The sequence below is a fragment of the Panthera pardus genome, unplaced genomic scaffold (genome assembly GCF_024362965.1).
Source record: "Panthera pardus isolate Hobbes unplaced genomic scaffold, ASM2436296v1 HiC_scaffold_11, whole genome shotgun sequence".
Classification (NCBI taxonomy): domain Eukaryota; kingdom Metazoa; phylum Chordata; class Mammalia; order Carnivora; family Felidae; genus Panthera; species Panthera pardus.
Window position 1 is genome coordinate 105780031 of NW_026526666.1, and position 18295 is coordinate 105798325.

The 18295-nt window shown below is 63.9% G+C and overlaps 3 protein-coding genes across 9 annotated transcripts in view; 2 read left to right on the forward strand and 1 right to left on the reverse strand.

The window, feature by feature from the left end:
• Positions 1-6471, forward strand: part of CFAP74 (cilia and flagella associated protein 74) — a 78557-nt gene extending 72086 nt beyond the window's left edge. For 6 of the 7 annotated variants that reach the window (XM_053899097.1, XM_053899098.1, XM_053899096.1 and 3 more), the window contains 12 exons: positions 897-1036; positions 1682-1816; positions 1984-2093; positions 2202-2257; positions 2388-2507; positions 2752-2907; positions 3771-3903; positions 4623-4777; positions 4989-5121; positions 5349-5479; positions 5689-5823; positions 5968-6471. In XM_053899097.1, coding sequence (XP_053755072.1) covers positions 897-1036; positions 1682-1816; positions 1984-2093; positions 2202-2257; positions 2388-2507; positions 2752-2907; positions 3771-3903; positions 4623-4777; positions 4989-5121; positions 5349-5479; positions 5689-5823; positions 5968-6069 — 1506 coding nt within the window. In that variant the 3' untranslated portion in view covers positions 6070-6471. Of the gene's footprint in view, positions 1-896; positions 1037-1681; positions 1817-1983; positions 2094-2201; positions 2258-2387; positions 2508-2751; positions 2908-3770; positions 3904-4622; positions 4778-4988; positions 5122-5348; positions 5480-5688; positions 5824-5967 lie in introns of those variants that run through there. The other variant, XM_053899101.1, reaches the window with a different exon arrangement.
• Positions 6472-9113: 2642 nt separating this feature from the next.
• Positions 9114-11225, forward strand: TMEM52 (transmembrane protein 52). The gene is given in 6 exon segments (XM_019461118.2): positions 9114-9235; positions 9321-9364; positions 9476-9517; positions 10080-10258; positions 10339-10430; positions 10432-11225. Coding segments are annotated over 6 exon segments (597 nt in total). The 5' UTR covers positions 9114-9169; the 3' UTR covers positions 10606-11225.
• Positions 11226-11249: 24 nt separating this feature from the next.
• Positions 11250-14557, reverse strand: CALML6 (calmodulin like 6). The gene is given in 9 exon segments (XM_053899177.1): positions 11250-11396; positions 11469-11569; positions 11647-11791; positions 11902-11977; positions 11979-12008; positions 12010-12078; positions 12219-12402; positions 13788-13964; positions 14541-14557. Coding segments are annotated over 9 exon segments (846 nt in total). The 3' UTR covers positions 11250-11349.
• Positions 14558-18295: the final 3738 nt, after the last annotated feature.

Here is an 18295-nt window from a genome sequence, read left to right on the forward strand (position 1 = left end):
TCCCCAGAGGGCAGTTTCGGGAGGGCGAGCCACGGCAGGGCACGCTGACGGGCAGGTGTGGCTTCTTACAACCGGAAAGGAAAGCCCATGAAAACAGCCTCGCACATGTAAACTTGAGGGGTGCCCGGGGGGCTCGGTGGGCTGAGCGTCCGACTTCGGCTCAGGTCGTGATCTCACGGTTCGTGGGTTCGAGCCCCGTGTCGGGCTCTGTGCTGACAGCATCCACCTGCTTCGGATCCTGCTTCGGATCCTCTGCCCACCCCTCCACCCCCGGCTCGCTCTCTCTCAAATAAATAAACACACACAAAAATGTGAACTTGACAGTATCAGCCCAGGGATAAACCCCACCAAGGGCCAGGCCCCGCTGCCCCAGCCAGCCCCAGAGAGGTTGCAGTACGTGGGCTCCTGCCAGGAGAGGACCCACAGAGCCGTGCAGTCACATGGCCCGGAGCGACGGCCGCCCACTGCCGCCCTGGGGACGCACGCTCGTCCGGCGTCCCGTGCCACCTCGAGCTGCTCCAGCACCCACGGGGGGAAGAAGCCCTCGCCTCCCCGCGGCGAGCGAGGGGAAGAGGCACCAGGAAGGAGGACCCCTGGTCCTGGGCGACCCTTTACCCCTCTTTTGCCTCAGTTCCCTTGTTGCTGAGGGCAAACACGAGTTGGCGCACAGGCCCACGGGGGTCTCTGCACTGGGAGCCTGTGTCTCCCTCTGGACACTCGCCTGTCTCCGTTGCACCTGCAGTCAGTCTTCCTGATGGAGCCGCTTGGTGTTCGGGTCCCCATCCCCTTCAAACCGATGCCCCTGGGGTTCCTGCAGGAGTCAGTCCGCCAGGGGCCACAGCAGCTCCCCCTCACAGCCCCTGCTGGGCTGAGCAGGGCTGGCCTCCACCCCGCAGCCCTGCAGAGACACGGTCACCCAGAAGAAGGACCTAAGGAGACAGTCCTTCTCCACGCTGCGGCTGCAGGGCCGGGACCACCCGCCCCGGGCCTCCACCACCCAGGCTGCCAAGCTGCAGAAACTGGACCTCAAGCCCAGGTAGGCCCAAGAGAAGGCCACACCTCCCTCCGGGCCCGTCTGATGAGACCCCACCCTGACCCCCATGGAGACTTTCCCCACAGAAGGCCTGGAGCAGAGCTGTTTTGAACCATGTGACCGCAAGTCCAGGGCTGGGCCGGCTTGAGACACGGTTGAATCTGGGCACCGCCTCGAGGCCCCTCAAGCTCTGGCTTCCGAGGCATCTGCCCACCGCATTCTCCTGGGCCCGGTGTCCCTGTGCGCAGCCTCACGCCGCGGGCTGGGGGAGACCCTGCTGTCCCTGACCCCTGTATTCCCAGCTCAGCAACCCCAGCCTCCCCGGGTGCAGAGTGAGGCTGGGAGAGCTCTGACGGGCTCAAGTCACTTGCCCACCCTGGACCCTTGCCTGGGGCCCCAGGAACACGGCCCTCCGGTTAGGTGCCTGATCGGCACCCTGGGGTAGGGGAGGGCCCCCCAGGAAGCAGGGAAGGGTGGGAAAGCCAGCTGGTCAGACATACCTGGGACGGCCACAGCCGGGCAGAGCCCCCGGGAAGCTGCCCCTTACCCCTCCGGCCCGGGGCCCGGGAGAGTGTGGCAGGGCCCCCCGGGGCTTCTGGGGACAGTGTGGGTACAGGGGCGTGAGTGTGCGCTGCTGCTTAATTCCAGTTCGGACGAGTACCAGGCTGCCCAGGCCACCCTGGCCAGATCTTTCCAGGGGAGGTTTGACAAGTTTGTGGTTCCCTGTGTCGTTGCCAGTGGTGACACTGAAGACAGGAAGGGGACGGAACCCCTGAGCTTCAGGTGCAGTGCTCTGGTGGGGGAGGGGGTGTCTTCCAGAAAGTGGCTGTCCATCCTCTGCTACGAACCAGTTCTGGGGGCCCGGAGGGAAGGGCACGGAGGCTGAAGCGGGCAGGGCGAGGGCGGGGTGCAGAGCACAGCGCCCTCAGCGCACCCTGCCCCACCCCCAGTCCCCACAATACCCTGTACCTGGAGCTGTGGTGTCCAGCCGTGGCACCGTCTCTCGTGGTGACCTCCGACAGAGGCAAAACCATCTTCAACTTCGGTGACATCGCTGTAGGTGAGCTCCAGTTGGGCCCAGCCCCCCATGCACACCCCCGCCCCGGGGGCCCAGGCCTGGATTCCCACACCCCACCCCCCGGGCCTCTGACTCACCACCCTATTTCAGGACACTGTGGCATAAAAAAGGTCTCCATCCAGAACATCTCCCCCGAGGACCTCACCGTATCCTTGTCCACACCCAGCCCGGGAAGCTCGCGGGGACCCAGGTGGCTCGCGGGGGTGGGAGGGGGCAGCTTGGGGGGGGGGGCTGCAGCCCTGCTCTTGCCACCTCTCCTTGACACCGGGCCCACAGGTGGAGTTCTCCGTGCTGAACCCCAGTGGCCCCTTCATCCTGCTGACCCCCATCAGCAAGCTGCCTGCAGGCGAGACCCAGGTCCTGACACTGTCCTTCTCTCCCCGGGAGAGCATCTTGGTGAGTCCGGGGCCCACATGCTGCAGCCCGTGCGCTTGCGTCCCCGGAGGCAGTTGGTCCCCCGCACCGCCCCCCGCCCCCCCCCCCCCCCCCGCCGCCGGGCCTCACCTCTGGCGGGCAAGCAGGAGGAGGCTAGGGAGCTCGATCACTCTGCTCCAGTCTGCCCCGACCCAGCTGCTCCCAGAGCCCCAGCACACGCCTCCGACAGATGTCTGCTCCGTGCTAATGGACGTGGTCTTCTCAGGCCCGAGAAACACTGGACATCATCACCAAGAGAGACACGCTGTCTCTGACCCTCATGGGTACTGGCGTGGCATCCACGATCACGTGCTCCATTGAAGGGGACGTCCTCGACATGGGTTACGTGATTGCCGGAGAGTCTGTGTCCTCAAGCTTCAAGGTGAAACACGTCACGGGGGACCTGGTGCCTGCCCCGGCCTCCTAGGAGAGGGCTCCACCCTGGGAGGGGTCAGACCCGCCTTGGTAGGGGAGCTAGCAGAGGCCCCCCGCCATCCGGCCCCTACCTCCAGCAGCTGCCGCCTCCACTGCCCAATCCAGCAGGGGGAAGGCTGAGCGTGCCCCTCCCTCCATGCCTCACCAGCTCCGCCTCTTAGTGCTCCTTGTCTTCCTGCCTCAGGGCCTTTGCAGGAGCCACCCCACCTGGGATGAGGAGGAGCTCAGCTCAGGCACTGCTGTGGAGGGTGGGGGTGGGGTTACAGACTTTCCTGGTGACGTGACACTGCCCTGTGGCCTCCCACCCCCTGTGGGAGGGCAGGCCTGGCTCCCTATGTCTCTCCAATGTCTGAGGGACTCACCAGCCTTGGGATCAAGCAGCCAACTGCTTCCTCCACCGGCTTAGGTCGGGACCTGGCACCGGGTCCAGGACAGGGATTCCCTGAAGTGTTTATTGAGGAGGGGCACTCTCAGAGACGGGGCGAGGGTGTTGGTTCAGCTGAAGGCCAGCCTGAGCCTGGCAGAGGGGGGCGCTGTGGAGCCCAAGGCGCACCACCACGGAGTTTCCCTCCCCGAGGCGCGTGGAGGGGGCTGGGCGCACCGGCCGGGAAGGGGGGGGTAACGTGAGGCTGGGTGAGATGGACCAGCAGCCCAGGAAAGTGCCGGGAGCAAGGCGAAAACGGTTGGGCCGGAGGGCGGCTGGACAGCCAGCAGGGCGTGACCCCCAGGGAGGGCGAGCTGAGACCCCCTTCGCAGTGACCCGCGCGCCGGCGGTGGACGGCAATGCGCTGAAGGTCCCTGTCCTCACAGCTGCAGAACAGCTCGGCGCTGCCCATCAGGTTCTCCATGCAGCTGGACAGCCTCTCCAGCTCCAGGAGGGGCAAAAGCCAGCAGCGGCTACCGCAGTTCCTCGCCTTTCCGGCCCAGAGGACTGAAGTCGTGGGTGAGCTGGGGGGCGGGGGCGCGGGGCGGCTGCTGGGGAGGGCAGGTGCGAGCGGAGAGCGAGCCCTGGGGGCGGGGCAGGGGTGGGACTTGGGGCGGGGGGCGCGGCCGGTGGTGAGGTGGGCGAGGACGGGGCAGGGGTGGAGCTTGAGGCGGGGCGCGGCCCGGGTGGGGTGGAGGGCGGGGCAGGGGTGGAGCTTGGGGCGGAGGGCGCGGCCTGGGTGGGGCGGGGACGGGGCAGGGGTGGAGCTTGGGGTGGGGCGCGGCCCGGGTGGGGCGGAGGGCGAGGCAGGAGTGGTGGGGGAGGGGAGGGGGTGGAGCTTGGGGAGCGCGCGGCCCGGGGCAGGGGTGGTGTGGGGGGCGGGACGGGGGTGGAGCTTGGGGCGGAGGGCGCGGCCCGGGTGGGGCGAGGACGGGGCAGGGGTGGAGCTTGAGGCGGGGCGCGGCCCGGGTGGGGCGGAGGGCGGGGAAGGGGTGGAGCTTGGGCGGGAGGCAGGGGGGGCTCGGGGGGGGGGGGGGCCGGCAGGGGTGGAACTTGGGGCGGAGGGCGCGGCCTGGGTGGGGCGGGGACGGGGCAGGGGTGGAGCGAGGGGCAGGGGCGGGGCTTGGGGCGGTTGGGGGGCGCTGCGGGCAGTGGATTGGTTGGGGGCCAGAGCGTCGGGCTGGTGAGGGGCGCTGCAGGCGGAGTGAGGGACCCACACGTTGCCGACCTTCCCGCAGGCACCCAAAACCACAGCGGCCAGAGCGTGTTCAGCGTGATCCCCGTCGAGGGCGTCATAGACCCCGGCAAGACGCAGGACTTCACCGTGACCTTTAGCCCGGACCACGAGAGCCGTTACTTCTCGGACAGGCTGCAGGTGGTGCTCTTCGGAAAGGTGCGGCTCCCCCCTTCCCGCGTGTCCGGGGCCCTTCCGGCCTTCCCTGCCTGCCCCCCTTTGGAGACCCTGGCCCGTGCCTGAGGGCTCCTCGCCGGGCTGGGTGTCGTCAAGTGGAGAGCCCACTGTCCCCGGTTCCACGGGCCCCCTTCCTCCTGGAGCCCCCCGTCACCGGGACTTGGAACGAGACTGCTATGGTCCTTGTCCCCAGAAACTCTCCCACCAGATTCTTCTGAAGGGCGCGGCCCGTGAGCACATGATGTTCGTAGAGGGTGGAGACCCCCTGGACGTGCCTGTGGAGTCCCTGACCGTGATCCCCACCTACGACCCTGAGCACAGAGAAGGTGTGTTCTCTGAGGTGTGGGAGCCCCCTCGTGGGGTGTGAGGACAGTAGGAGGAGCTGCCCGCCTGCACCCTTAGCCCTAGGAAGCCTGAAGGGTGGGGTGGGCATTCTGGCCCATCCCCCAGAGGGTGATTTCCTGAGGACCAGCTAACCCCTAGGCACCTCCCTCAGGCCCCGGGTGGCACAGCCCCCCACACACTGGCCCCCAGCCGGGTCCTCTGTCTCCAGAAGCCGAGGAGCTGAAGCCCATCCTGGTGACCCTGGATTACGTCCAGCTGGACACAGACATGCCAGCCCCTCCTGCCACCCGAGAGCTGCAGGTGGGCTGCATCCGGACCACCCAGCTGTCTCCAAAGAAGGTGACCAGGTCCACCCGGCCCCTCTGCAGTGTCCCCTGCCCCGGGTAGCCTGGTCCCTCCTGGCTTTGCCCCTTGGTGGATGTGGGTGGGCAGCCTGCCGGTCAGGGCTGAGAGGGCAGGTGGAGTCGGGCATCCTCGACCCCTGTCACACTGCTTCCTGGGCGCTGTGCCCCGCCTGCCGGCCTACCCGTAACCCCAGTGCCCTGCAGACCGTCGAGTTCAGCCTGGACGGCGCCGCATCTCTGCAGCACAAGGGCTTCACCATTGAGCCCTCCAGAGGCTTCGTGGAGCGTGGCCAGACCAAGACCATCAGCATCTCCTGGCTGCCACCTGCAGACTTTGACGTAGGTGCCACAGACTCTGGCCAGGGAGCGCTGGGAGGGATGATGCCCCCGCCCCACCCAGGTTGGGGGCTGTTGGGCGGGCCCTGGGCAGGTGAAGTGGGCAGTCGACTGAGGGGCTCCTTCCTTCCTCCCCGCCCGTTCCAGCTGGATCATCCACTCGTGGTGTCAGCCCTGCTGCAGCTCAAGGGGGATGTGAAGGAGACTTACAAGGTCTTCTTTGTAGCCCAGGTGGTGAGCGGCCCCTGAGGCCACAGGAGTCTCTCCACACACCTCCTGCTCTCTCTTGAAGCCCTCCTGTGGTCCGCAAACCAGGCCAAGCCACCCACAGGCCTGGGACCTGGGCATCCCCTGCTGGGCAAACTCAAACGTGCAGCCCTCTTCATGGCCCTATGGCCGGGGCACCCCAGCCCTGCAGGCATGGCTGCCTCCTGCTGACCTGGACCCAGCAAGTCTAGAGGCCAAGAGCACCCCTCCCTGGCCCCGCTGAGAACAAGGCAACAAGGCCAGTCCTACCCACACGTACTCTTACCCTGAGCCCCTCAGAGCCCCCAGCCCCACCAGTACCCTCCTGCCCAGCCTTTAGAAGCCCTGGTGCGGGGAAGAGCTGCCCCCACAAGTCTGCCAATAAACCTTCTGAGCTGCTTCGTACAGGCCTGCAGTGTGGGATGCACACTGAATGAGAGATGGGGACAGAGCCCTGGGGAGGCAGCCCCGTGCCTTCTACCCCACCCCACCCCCACCATGCACACAGATCAGTCCATATGATGAACTCTGCCCCTCTGGAGGGTGGGTGCCTGGAGCATTGGGGGAACAGGTAGCAGGACAGGGTGCTGGGGGTAGAGGGCTGGAGTTGAGACAAGCCCAGACCTAGGAGGCCCATCAAGGAGGGAGAAGGGTACAGGCGGCTTCAAAGCCAGGGTGACCCCTTAGGCTTCTCTGCTGCTCCCAAGTTTCAGGTTCCCTGGTGACCCTAAGCAAGGAGGGACCAAATGTGGGGGACTCATGCTCGTGTCCTCCTTCAGAGCTAAGCTGGGGTCCGGGGTGAGACCCAGAACATGAGTTTGGTTTTCCATTTTTCTGGAACGAGTCCAGGCTCAGCCTTCTGGGCTCCAACAGGTCCTTCAAGGTAGAAGCCCCCACAGGCCATACAATACTCTTTGGAGTTCAGAATGTACCCATACCCCAGCCCCTGCCTTCTGGATAGTGCTGGTTGGACAGCGACCCCACAGAGCGCATCCAGTCTGGCCCCCCATGCACAGCATAGGCAACCCACCAAGCCTAGCCTCGCACCTGCCACCAGGAGAGCAGGAATGGAGGGTGTGATGCATCTGGGGACCATCCTGGGCACAGGCTTCGGGATACCAGCTTGGAGCCACCTGCCCTAGCCCCGGTTCCTTGGTGCCCTTCATCCCTGGAAGCCTGCCATCTCCCTACCCTCAGGCCAGTGACAGCGACCCTAAAGTACTGTCTTGCAGGACTTCTGTCTGTGCCCTCACCAGTGCCGTCCAGCCATAGCCCAAGCCACTTTCTCACTAGGTAAGAGGAGAAGGCAGGTCCGGCAGCCCAGGCCAAACCCAGGCTCCAGGAGGGCCTGCTCCCTGCAGGCCATGGTCCTTGCGTCCTGCTCTGGCTAGTGGGCAGGAGGGGTAAGCCACTGTCTTGTAAACCCCGGCCTAGCTCTCCTGCTAACAGGCCCTGGTACTCACTGGCCAAGGCTCTGTCTGAACTCCTGTGCACTGGCTGGACTTCTGTCCATCCTTCTCCCTCCCATCCTGAGTCGGGCCTCCCAAGGCAGTGAAGGCGAGAAGGAGGAGGAAAGATGGTCAGGAGCCAAACTTAGCCAGCTTGGCTACAGCAGGGTGAGCAAGGGGGCCCTTGCGGGGGTGGAGGGGGGTGGGGGGGCCTGGCACAGCCTGGAGGTGTGGGACAGCTTCCAGGCAAAGCCCAGGTCAAGATCAAGCGAGATCAAAGAGCAGGTGCCTGGCAGGTCCAGGTGGGAGAGCCAAGCCCAGGAGGCCCTCCCAATGGGGGAGATGCCTGTAGAGTATGTCTTGAGTGCAATTAAGAATCTAGAAATCTAGAAGAGATGAACAATAGAGAAAAAAAAAATTGGCAATCCATTTAGAAGGTCCAACATCTGGGGCGCCTGGGTGGCTCAGTCGGTTGAGTGACCGACTTCGGCTCAGGTCAAAAGTGGAGGGGGGGGGTGCCTGGGTGGCTCAGTCGGTTGAGTGTCTGACTATTGGCTTCAGCTCAAGTCAAGATTTCACAACTTGTGTGATCGAGCCCCCCATCAGACTCTTCACTGACAGCATGGAGCCTGCTTGGGATTCTCTCTCTCCCTCTCTCTCTCTACCCCTGCCCTGCTCTCTCTCTCTCTCAAAATAAATAACCTTTAAAAAAGAAAAAGAAAAGAAAGGTCAAAGGTAGCTTCTCCCCCCCCCCCCCACTCTCCCCAAACAAGACAGACCACCCTGCATCTTGCTGTCCCAACCTCCTCCCTTAGCGTGACCACCGGTGGTGGAGCAGAGGGGAGAGGAAACCGACGAGCGCACTCAGCCTGGTGAGAAGAGCGGGGAGGTGCCAGAAATGGCCCCCAGTCTTTCCTAGAAGAATGGACAGCGGGCATTGTCACGGCCAGGCCCAGACACCACAGAGGCCACATTCCCTGGGTTGAGCATGGCTTTCAAGGCGAAGTGCGCCTGAAACGTGGTTTGCTTCCAGGGGTACCGCAACGGCCGGGAACCAGGGTTGGAATCCGGGTGGGCTTGGCCCGGGCAGCCCCAGGCAGTGAGCGCCCGCAGCGCGCCACCAAATAAATACCGTTGAACAACACGCTTAGAACCCCCAGAGTCTTGACTGTTGAAACCCTTCACCTTGAGCGCCGCGGTGTGTGAGTTGGCCCACATGTGTCCTGGCTGCCGCCCTCCGAAGCCACACACCCTGTGCAGCCCTGGGCACAACAGGGCTGGCCCGGTCCGCACCGAGCCTGACTGCAGGACAGGCCTGGCCCGGCCGGGATGGGGGCTCTGCACCGCGCGGAGGGCGAGAACCTCCCCCACCCCGCGACCCGAGGCTCTGAGACGCGGAGGAGACGACCCGGCGGTCGCGGCCGTGCGGCGGGACCCATATTGGGCGCGGCTTCAAGGGGCGGTGCCTCTAGTGGGCGGGGCTCTAGGTCAGGGGCTCCGGGGTGTGGCCACGGGACCGGGCCTCCGATGGGCGGGGCCTGCAGGGGCGGGGCCTCATGAAGCGGCTCGGCTGTCGTGGGGCGGGGTCCTGCGCGGGGCGGAGCCTCCATAAAGGGGCGCGGCGGGCGGGCTCAGGCTCCCTGTCCGTGCCGAGCATGGTAGTGGGGGTGCCGGCCGCCCGGGGGCTCCTGCTGCTGCCGCCGCTCCTGCAGCTGCCGCAGGTGGGTCGGCGGCGCTCGGCGCGGGCACCGCGGGGCGGGTGTGAGCTCGGCGCGCCCCGGCCCGGGCTCACCCCTGTCCCCACAGGTGGCGCTGGGCTTCGGAGACGGCAGCTGCGACCCCTCGGACCTGTAAGTCAGGGGGGTGGGAGCCGGGGCCTGGCCCCGCCCTGTCGGGAGGCTCGGGCGGGGCGCTCGACCCTGCTGGTGCCCCACCTGCTCCAGGTGCCGCCGTCCCCGCAGGTGCCCGCCCCAGGCCCGCTGGAGCAGCCTGTGGCACGTGGGGTAAGTGGAGGCCTCGGCGCCGAGCCGGGTCCGACGGTTCTCCCCTGGCCGGGCCCACCAGACCCCGAACCCTCTCGGCTGAGTCGCCAGGACCTCCTGCCCTCAGCACCAGGGCAGCCAGCCTCCCACGTGGGCCCTGCCCCGATCCGGGACAGCTCTGGGCACACAGGCCCTTGGCTGGACTTCCTTTCACCGCTTGCTTCCCACCCCCTCCTTCCTCACCCCTGCAGGAGGCCCCCTTGAGCGCGGTCATCGGTCTGGGCACAGGATTGTGCAGATGGCCTGGGACAGTGTGTCCTGGGAGTGAGCCCAAGGCACTTGTGGCCAGCCCTGGAGACGGCCAGGACAGGCCCAGCAGCAAGAGGCCAGGAGGGGCCAGCTCCTCAGGCCCAGCTCTGGCCTGGTGAAAGGTCTCTGGCCTGGAGAGACACTCGTTCTCTGGTTTTCTTTTATCCTGCCCGTTGTCCTGTCTTGGGCAGTCGGGCCCTGACTGCCCCTGGGGAGCAGGCTCCTGGTGGCCAGGGGTCAGTCCAGTGGTAGGCTCCCGCTCCTCCCTGCACAGGCTTATCTTACTCGCTGTCCTTCTGCTGCTGCTGTGCGGGGTCACAGCCAGCTGTGTCCGGTTCTGCTGCCTCCGGAAGCGGGCACACACCCAGCCACACCTGCCAGCAACACCTCAGCCTTGTGGCCTGACGGTCAGCCCTACAGACAGTGACAGCCCGGTGCACAGCACTGTGACTTGTGAGTGCCTGCAGGGGGAGTGGGGGGGGCGAGTGAGAGCCAGACTTATCCCCACACAAACCCACTCTGGTTCCCTGCAGCTTACAGTTCTGTGCAGTATCCGCTGGGCACGCGGCTGCCTCTGCCCTTTGGGGAGCTGGACCTCGACTCCATGACCCCTCCTGCCTACAGCCCGTTATGCCCCTGAGCTGCCACCCTCCTACGAAGAGGCTGTCAAGATGTCCAAACCCAGACAGGAAGAGCCACCCTCCTCTTAGTAACCCAGTCCTCTCCCCGGGGCCTGAGGCCTAGAGACATCGGCAGGGCCCCGGGAGCCAGGCTCCGGTGCCCAGCACCCCTGGCTGTAGCCCTGGTGCCCCTCAAAGGCAGAGGAAGGTCCTCTTGAACCTCCCAGTGCTGCCAGCCACCCCGTGCTCAGAGGGACCCGGTGCGAGGGCACTTGCAGCCGGGGACCCCCCAGCACACCCCTACCACCCTTCCCCAGGGAAGGCTGGCCGTCCGCACATTGCTGCAGCCCTGGCCTCGTTGCTGTGTAACGCCAGGCAGCCAAGCCGGCCGGCCTTGTGTTGGCCACACACACACACACACACACACACACACAGGCATGCACACGAGGGCTGCTGCATTCAGCCCTGACCCCACAGGCCTAAGCCTCAGGCTGGCCGTGACAACCCCGGCTTTTGGAGACAGAATAAAATTTGTCCCTAAGTGATCTCCCTCTGTAGGGGCTCCGGGAGGGGCCTGTGGGTGGTCACCCCCCTCCCCCATGCAGGCAGGCAGGGCAAATGGTAGTCTTCGCCCTGCCCCCAACCTGGCCTTCAGGCTGCCGTCCAGAGCCCAGAGCTGGGCAGCGGGAGGGACGGGCCATGTGCCATGGCTGCCTGGACAAAACCCTCTCCTCTCTCCAGACCCGCATCTCTGTCAGCCCCTCCTTTCTGGGCTATGGACAGTAAAGCACACATGAGTCTGTCTGGAGTGTTTATTGGCTGGCGGGTGGTGGGGGGGAGCCGGGGGCAGGCTGGGCCGCAGCGTGGGCCGCAGCAGGCAGTGGCCTTCTTCGGGCAGGCCTCCCGGGGCCATAGCACCTGCTCCTACTGGACCAGCTTGAAGGACTCTCCGGTCATCATGGCCACAAACTCTGGGAGCAGGAGGACAGGTCAGCCACCGGCCTGGCCCGGCCACCCAGCTCCCAGGCCCGTCCCCGACTCACCCTCATAGTCAATGGTTCCGTCTCCGTCCTTGTCAGCCTCCTTCATCATCTGCTCGGCCTCTACCTCATTGAGGGGCTCACCTGCATTCATGAGCACGTACCTGCGGGGCCCCCACACTGAGTGACAGCCCACAGCGTTCCGGCCCTCGCCCACCCCCTGCCCAGCCCCAGGCCCTACTTAAGCGTGTTCCAGTCGATGTAGCCCTTGCCCTCCTTGTCGAAGACACGGAAGGCTGCCCTCAGCTCGCCCTCCTGGTTCTGGGCCTTCTCCCAGTAAATCCCCATCAGGGCCAGGAAGCTGTCACAGTTGAAGAATCCTTTGTCTGCAGGGAGCAAGCAGAGGGCCAGGCCGCGTGAGGGCGGGCGGCTGCAGCCCTCCCTGCTCACGCTCGCGGGTGACCCCCAGCCGCCCCTGCCCCCTGCCCGGCCTCACTGTCTCTGTCCACGTCCTTGGCCATGGAAGCCAGCTCGCTCTTGGTGGGGTTGATGCCCAGCAGGCTCATGAGCCGCCTCCAGCTCCGCCGTCTTCACCTCCCCGTTTGCCCTCCTCGTCGAACATCTCAAAGACCCCCTTGTACTCCTTGATCTGCTCGGCCGTCAGGCGCTCCGTCTACGGGGGACAGCCGCCCGGCTTCACCAGGGCCCCCCTGTGCCCCCCCGGTCCGAGGGAGCTCGGAGGCCCCGGCACATGTGGCACAAGGCACCCCGCCCCGTCCATCCGTCCAGCAACCCGTCGAGGCCTGTGGTTACAAAAGGAGGCCCCCGGCCCAGAGCGGCTTCCGGATAAGGCGGGCACAAGCGACGGGTCTCAAGGAGGGAGCGGGAGTCCGCCAGGCAGGGTAGAGGGACGGGCACGAGGGGCAGAGACCAGGTGTGGGACACCGAGGCTCGGGCCAGCCACGGGAGGGAGGACCGGCTGCGCCAGGCCCAGGCTCTGGGACGAAGGCAGGGGACACCAGGTGAGACCGGGCGAAGGGCACCGTGGGGGAGCACGACACAGGTCAGGGTGGAGGACCCCAGCCTGTTTGTGGCGTTTCCAGGGGTAGTCTAGCCCCCGACAGCCCTGCCTGTCACTGCCATCGCAGCCTTCAGAAAGGGCTGCTCTGTCCCGGCCCCCACTCCGCCCCTTCCCTCTAGCCCGTGCCGGTGCCCGGAGGCACTGACCCGTCCTCTCTCCCCCCGGGCCCTGCCCCCAGCTCCCGTTCCACCACCGGGAGCCCACCGTGGCTCCGCCGGGTGCCGGGACCAGGCTCACCATGTCTGTGGCTGGCTGGGAGAACACCTCTCGGTGGCACCAGATCTGCTGTGCACACAGTACGAGGTATGGGGTGTCGGCAGCGTTTTAGCTGGGCCCCAGCTGCCTGGGGTCCCCAGGGTCCGGATTCCAAGAGCCTTGTATGGCCAGGAGATCCCGCAGCCCTATTTGGGGGGCAGGTTTGGCCCCGACCCACAAAGCCCCTTTCCGGCCTGCCCTGGCCTGGGCATCCCCTCACCCCGAAGCTCCCCCTCGGATCCTAGGTCCCAGGTGAGGCCCCTGCCCCAGCCTCAGCCGTTCTGCCTCAGAACCCTCTCAGCCTGTCGTCGCTTCAGTTGTGAGGGTTCTTTTGGGATGCCCACCCTGGCCAGGTGACGCTCTCGTATCCCCGCGGGCCAGATGCTTCGCAGGCACTCTCTGAAGGCAGGTGGGGAGAACACACCAGGCCGGAGCGCCCCCCCCACCCACCCCTCGCAGAAGGGGCTGGGGGTCTGCAGCCCAGGGAGGAGACAGCTGGACATGGGGTGGAGGCAAGAGGGGGTGGGACAGACAGGACCAGGGCGCTTCACCGGCTCCCGGAGGCCAGACCAGGTCTCTGCGCGGGCCAGAGGCTATTCTGGGGGGTTTCTCCGAGAAACCTGACCTCCCTTCCACTCAGAACAGCAAAGCTGGCTCTCAGGGGAGCCTCGTGGCCAGGCTGTTCGGTGACAAGATGTTTCAGCGGCACACACACCTGCGTACGTGTGCTGAGCCCTCGCACACGCACCGTCACGTCCAGCGAGCGCCTCCCTGCTCCCCCCACCCACCGGCAGTGGGCACAGGGCTGGCAGGTGCTGGTCGGAGCCCCATGGGCTGAGGGGCGCCTCCCGTCCCTGCCTCCGGCCCCCCCTGCACCGGGGGGAGGGTCGCAGATGGGCTCCCACCTAATTGCCCCCGCCCCCCTGCACGGCCCCCGGAGTCACGTGGGCACACGCCTGCCTGACGGATCCGAGCAGGTGGGGTGCGCCCGGCCCCGCTCCGCTCGGCTCTGGGCCTGACTGGTATCCGAAGCCTCCGGGACTTACCCGCTGAGGCCCAGGCCAGCTGCTGAGGCCGCAAGATTTGTGCTGACGGACGGGATGGCTCCGGCGGGCACAAGACCAGCGGGCCTCGGGGACAGGGGCGCGGCAGAAGCTGGCCCCAGGTCTGGGGGCGTGGCCCGCCTCTGCCCTGGCTGCTTGCTCCGCCCGCTGGCTCCAGGCCTGGTGATGAGGAGGAAAGACTTTCCCACCCCTTCCCTCGAAGATGTCAAACTACAACAGGAGTCCGAAGTACGACAGCTCTTCCGTGACACTCGTCACATCTATGAGCCCAAACGACACGTGAGGAAGTCAGTGGGGACCGAGAGCGAGACCGGGTCGGGCGCCAGGAGCAGACGGCCTGACGGCTGATTTCACGCTCTCGCCAGGGCCGCGGTGCCCAGAGTTGTCCAGACACTGGTGAGGTGTTGCCGTGAAGGGTTTTTTCATATATATTGATTACAGTGGTGAAGCTAATGTAAAGTATCACTCGGAAAGGGGAACTGACATTCATTAAACATCTATCACAGACCACGATCTTTTTTTTTTTTAATGTGTGGCAACCACACACCTACACACAAGCACGCACATAAAAAATTTCCATCCTGACCGTTTGTGAGTGCACAGCTCAGGGGCATTGAAAATTGAGCACATTCACACTGCTGTGCAACCATCCCCCACTGTCCATCTCCAGAACTTTCCATCTTCCCAAACTGAAACTCCCCATTAAACACTAACCCCCCAGCCCCTGGCGCCCACCATCGACCGATCTCCATGGATATGACTCCTGCAGGCCCTTCATATAAGTGGACTCATTCAGGATTTGTCCTTTCGGACGGGCTTGCTTCACAAAGCACGATGTCTTCAGGGTCCATCCATGCTGAAGCAGGTGCCAGCATTTCCTCCTTTTTAAGGTGGAATAACATTCCACTGGACAGAAAGAACACGAAGCTTTCCTAGGTGTGATTAACATTTAAATCAGCAGATGACCCTCGTCATGTGGGTGGGCCTCATCCGATCAGTTGAAGGCCTTAAGAGAAAAGACTGAGCTCCCCCAGAGGAGGAGGGAATTCTGCTCCGGAGGGCCTCTGGGTTCGAGCTGCAACATCAGCTCCTTCCTGGGTCTCCAGCTGCACTCGCCAACCCCACAGTCGCCACAACTGGAGCCCATTCCTCAAAATAAATCACCCCTGTCCCTCACTTTCTCCCTGCCACCCACCCCTAGTGGTCTGTTTTTCTGGAGATCCCCGGATGATACAGAAGGCCATCGAGGGCAGCGCGTTCCAAGAACCTGGGCACCTGTGCACGTGCCCCGGGGCCATCCTCCGACCGCAGGGCACACGGTGTTTCCTCCAGGCAGGTCCGGAAGGGAGGCTCAGGCACCTGCAGGGAGCAGCTGAACTCACAGACTGAAAACCCAGGCCAGGTTGTGGTGAAAGACTGCATGTGCTTCCCCAGTGACCCCTTCCTGAAGAGAGAGGCCCGTAGACTTCTCCGGGGTCCCCGGGGTCCTCCGGGGTCCCCGGTGGGAAGACGCCACGAGGCCCCCCACCCCTCCGGGGCAGCCTCAGGGGCGGACCAGCTGTGCCGCCGCGGGGCCCAGGTGGAGCCTCGGAAGGGGTTATCGCTCCCGAGTCCGCATGGCTGGCCTGAGGCTTCCTGCTGCACAGCCGACTTCCCGCACCCGATCCTGCCCCCTCCCTGCCTCTGGGACTGACCCCCTGTGCGTAGCGTGAACGCAAACCCCATCCCGGGGTCGGCTTCCTGAGGGCCCACTCCGCAACTAGAAGGGGTATTGGAAATGGATTCCTCGCCGCCCGGCTGCAACGAGGTGCCGCTGGGGCCGGGCACACACACGCCTCCCTAGTGGCCCACCCGCCCCAGCTGTCACTGTGGCGATCGGGCAGGATGGGCCAGAGACCAGGTGGCCGCCGCCCAGCCCCTGACCGTTGTCAGAACCTCGACAGGGAAAGCTGGGACCTCGCCGTGTGGGTGGAGGACATCCAGGGTGGGTGTCCTTCGGAACATTCTGCCTCTGCAGGGTTTGCTCACCTCTCCCTGGGAAGAGCTGCACCCCCGCCCCCCGCCGAAATAGAATGCGGAGGCCTCATCATCCCCCCCCCCCCTTGCCAATCCCCGGCAACATTTGTCCCCCTTCAGGACATCCACCTCCGCTCCTGGCCACTGGGCTGACACCCAGGGTTAAATTGCAGCATAACCGGGCTGGGGATGAGCTGGGTCTGACAGCTCAAGGACAGCGGAGGATGAAGAGACCGATGGGCTGTGTTGGCAGGAGCCGGGGACACGGGCGGCCCCCGCGGCCCCGCTGAGGGGCCGGAGCACGAGCCAGGCAGGTGTGAGACCCTACACGTACCAAGGGTTCTCAAAGCCCCCTTCTTCTTGCGGCTCCCTGCCTGAGGCTTCCTGAGCCGGCACAGGGCAGGCCACAGTCCGGAACCCACACACGCTGCACGGTGCCTGCAGCCAGCCCCCTCGCCCACCGGCAACGGCGTGCACCCGTGACACGTCTCCCCTGGGTCCCAGTGTGCTGAGTACGGTTGCCCAGGAGTGCCCCCTCCCCACCCCCTCTTACCTCATACGCCCAAGAAAAATTCCGTGCCCTAGTCTTGAGTCTTTGTTTCAGGGTCCACAAGGGAGCCTGGACCAGGGGAGTAAAAACAAGCCAGCCCCGGACCATCAACCGTGGCAGGTGGTCAGGAATGCAAGTGTAAGATCCCAGGCCTGTTCAGGAATGGCCAGCGCCGGCGACTGAGGTGAAAATGTGATGTGAGGGGTGCCTGGGCGGGGGGGGGGGGGGGGGGGGGAGGGGTGCTCCGTCAGCTGAGCGGGCTGACTTCGGCTCAGGTCATGATCTCGCGGTTCATGGGTTCGAGCCCCACGTCCGGCTCTGGGCTGACAGCTCTGAGCCTGGAGCCTGCTTCGGATTCTGTGTCTCCCTCTCTCTGCCCCACCCCTGTTTGTGTGCTCTCTCTCGCTCTCTCTCTCTCTCTCAAAAACAAACATTTTTTAAAAATTTGTTAATGTAATGTGAAACTTTAAGGTAACCGCTAAAATAATAGAAATAAGTTGCATCAAGTCCACATCTGTGGAGGGAAAAAAGAATAAAGAAAATGTAATGAACCTAACAAAATGCAGGACAGAAGACAGAAGCCTGAGAAAAGCAGCATAACTTGAAAGCAGAAAGTAATGTCATACAAGTAAACCGAGCCACCTGACAGAGCTCCCGGGGGCCAGGGCTGGAACAATGAGAGCAAGAAATGAATCAAGCAGGATCAGATTATAACCGCATATATCCATTGTGCACGGAAGCATGACACCAACAGACCGGAAGAAAATACCCACAAACCCCATCTCTGATGAGGGATTCGTGTCCAGAATACGTAAGGGATTCCTACAACCGGGGCGCCTGGCTGGGCTCAGTCGGCAGAGCATGTGGACCCTTCCTCTCAGGGTCACGAGTTCAAGCCCCACATCGGGCATGGAGTCTACTTTAAGAAAATACGTTAAAAAAAAAAAAAAGAATTCCTACACCTCAACAACAACAGAAATAAACAACCCAATTAAAAATGGGCAAAGGGGGGGCGCTCTGGGTGGCTCGGTCGGTTTAAGCGGCCGACTTCGGCTCAGGTCATGATCTCGCGGTCCGTGAGTTCGAGCCCCGCATCGGGCTCTGTGCTGACAGCTCAGAGCCTGGAGCCTGTTTCCGATTCTGTGTCTCCCTCTCTCTGACCCTCGCCCGCTCATGCTCTGTCTCTCTCTGTCTCAAAAATAAATAAACGTTAAAAAAAATTAAAAAAAAAAAAATGGGCAAAGGACTTGCATAGACATTTTTCCAACAGGAGATCCACACGTGGCAAAGAAGCACACGGAAAGCTGCTCACCGTCACTAATCATTAGGAAAATGCAACTCAAAACCACAGTGACTTATCCCTTCCCACCCAGTAGGATGGCTATTCTCAAAAAACAGAGAGCGACAAGGGTTAGGGAAGAGGCGGAGAGATCGGGACCCTGTGCGCAGACAGGACGGTGGGAATGCGAATGGCTGCGTGGAAAAGTCTGGCGAGTCCTCAGAAAAGTAGACGTAGATGACCACGCGATCCACGTATGTACACAAGAGAACCTCGAGCAGGGGGATCCACGTCCGCCTGTGTTCATAGCGGCGTTATTCACGATACATAAAAGGTGGACACAACCCAAAGCACCCCAAGGGAGGGATGGATGGATGGATGGAGACACGAAACATAGTGTATGCATATGTGATAATAAAAATTATGCGTCAGCTCCACTGGGCTAAGGGCCCCCAGACAGCGGCGGAGCGTGTATTCTGGACGCGTCTGTGAGGGCGTCTCTGGAAGAGATAAGCGTTTGGTTCTGTAAGCTGACTGTCCTCGCCAAGCCAGGTGGGCCTTGTCCAGTCTGGTGAGGGCCCAAACGGAACGAAAAAGACAGAGGAAGGGGGTGAGTTTGCTCTCTGCCTGCCTGGAACGTCCTGC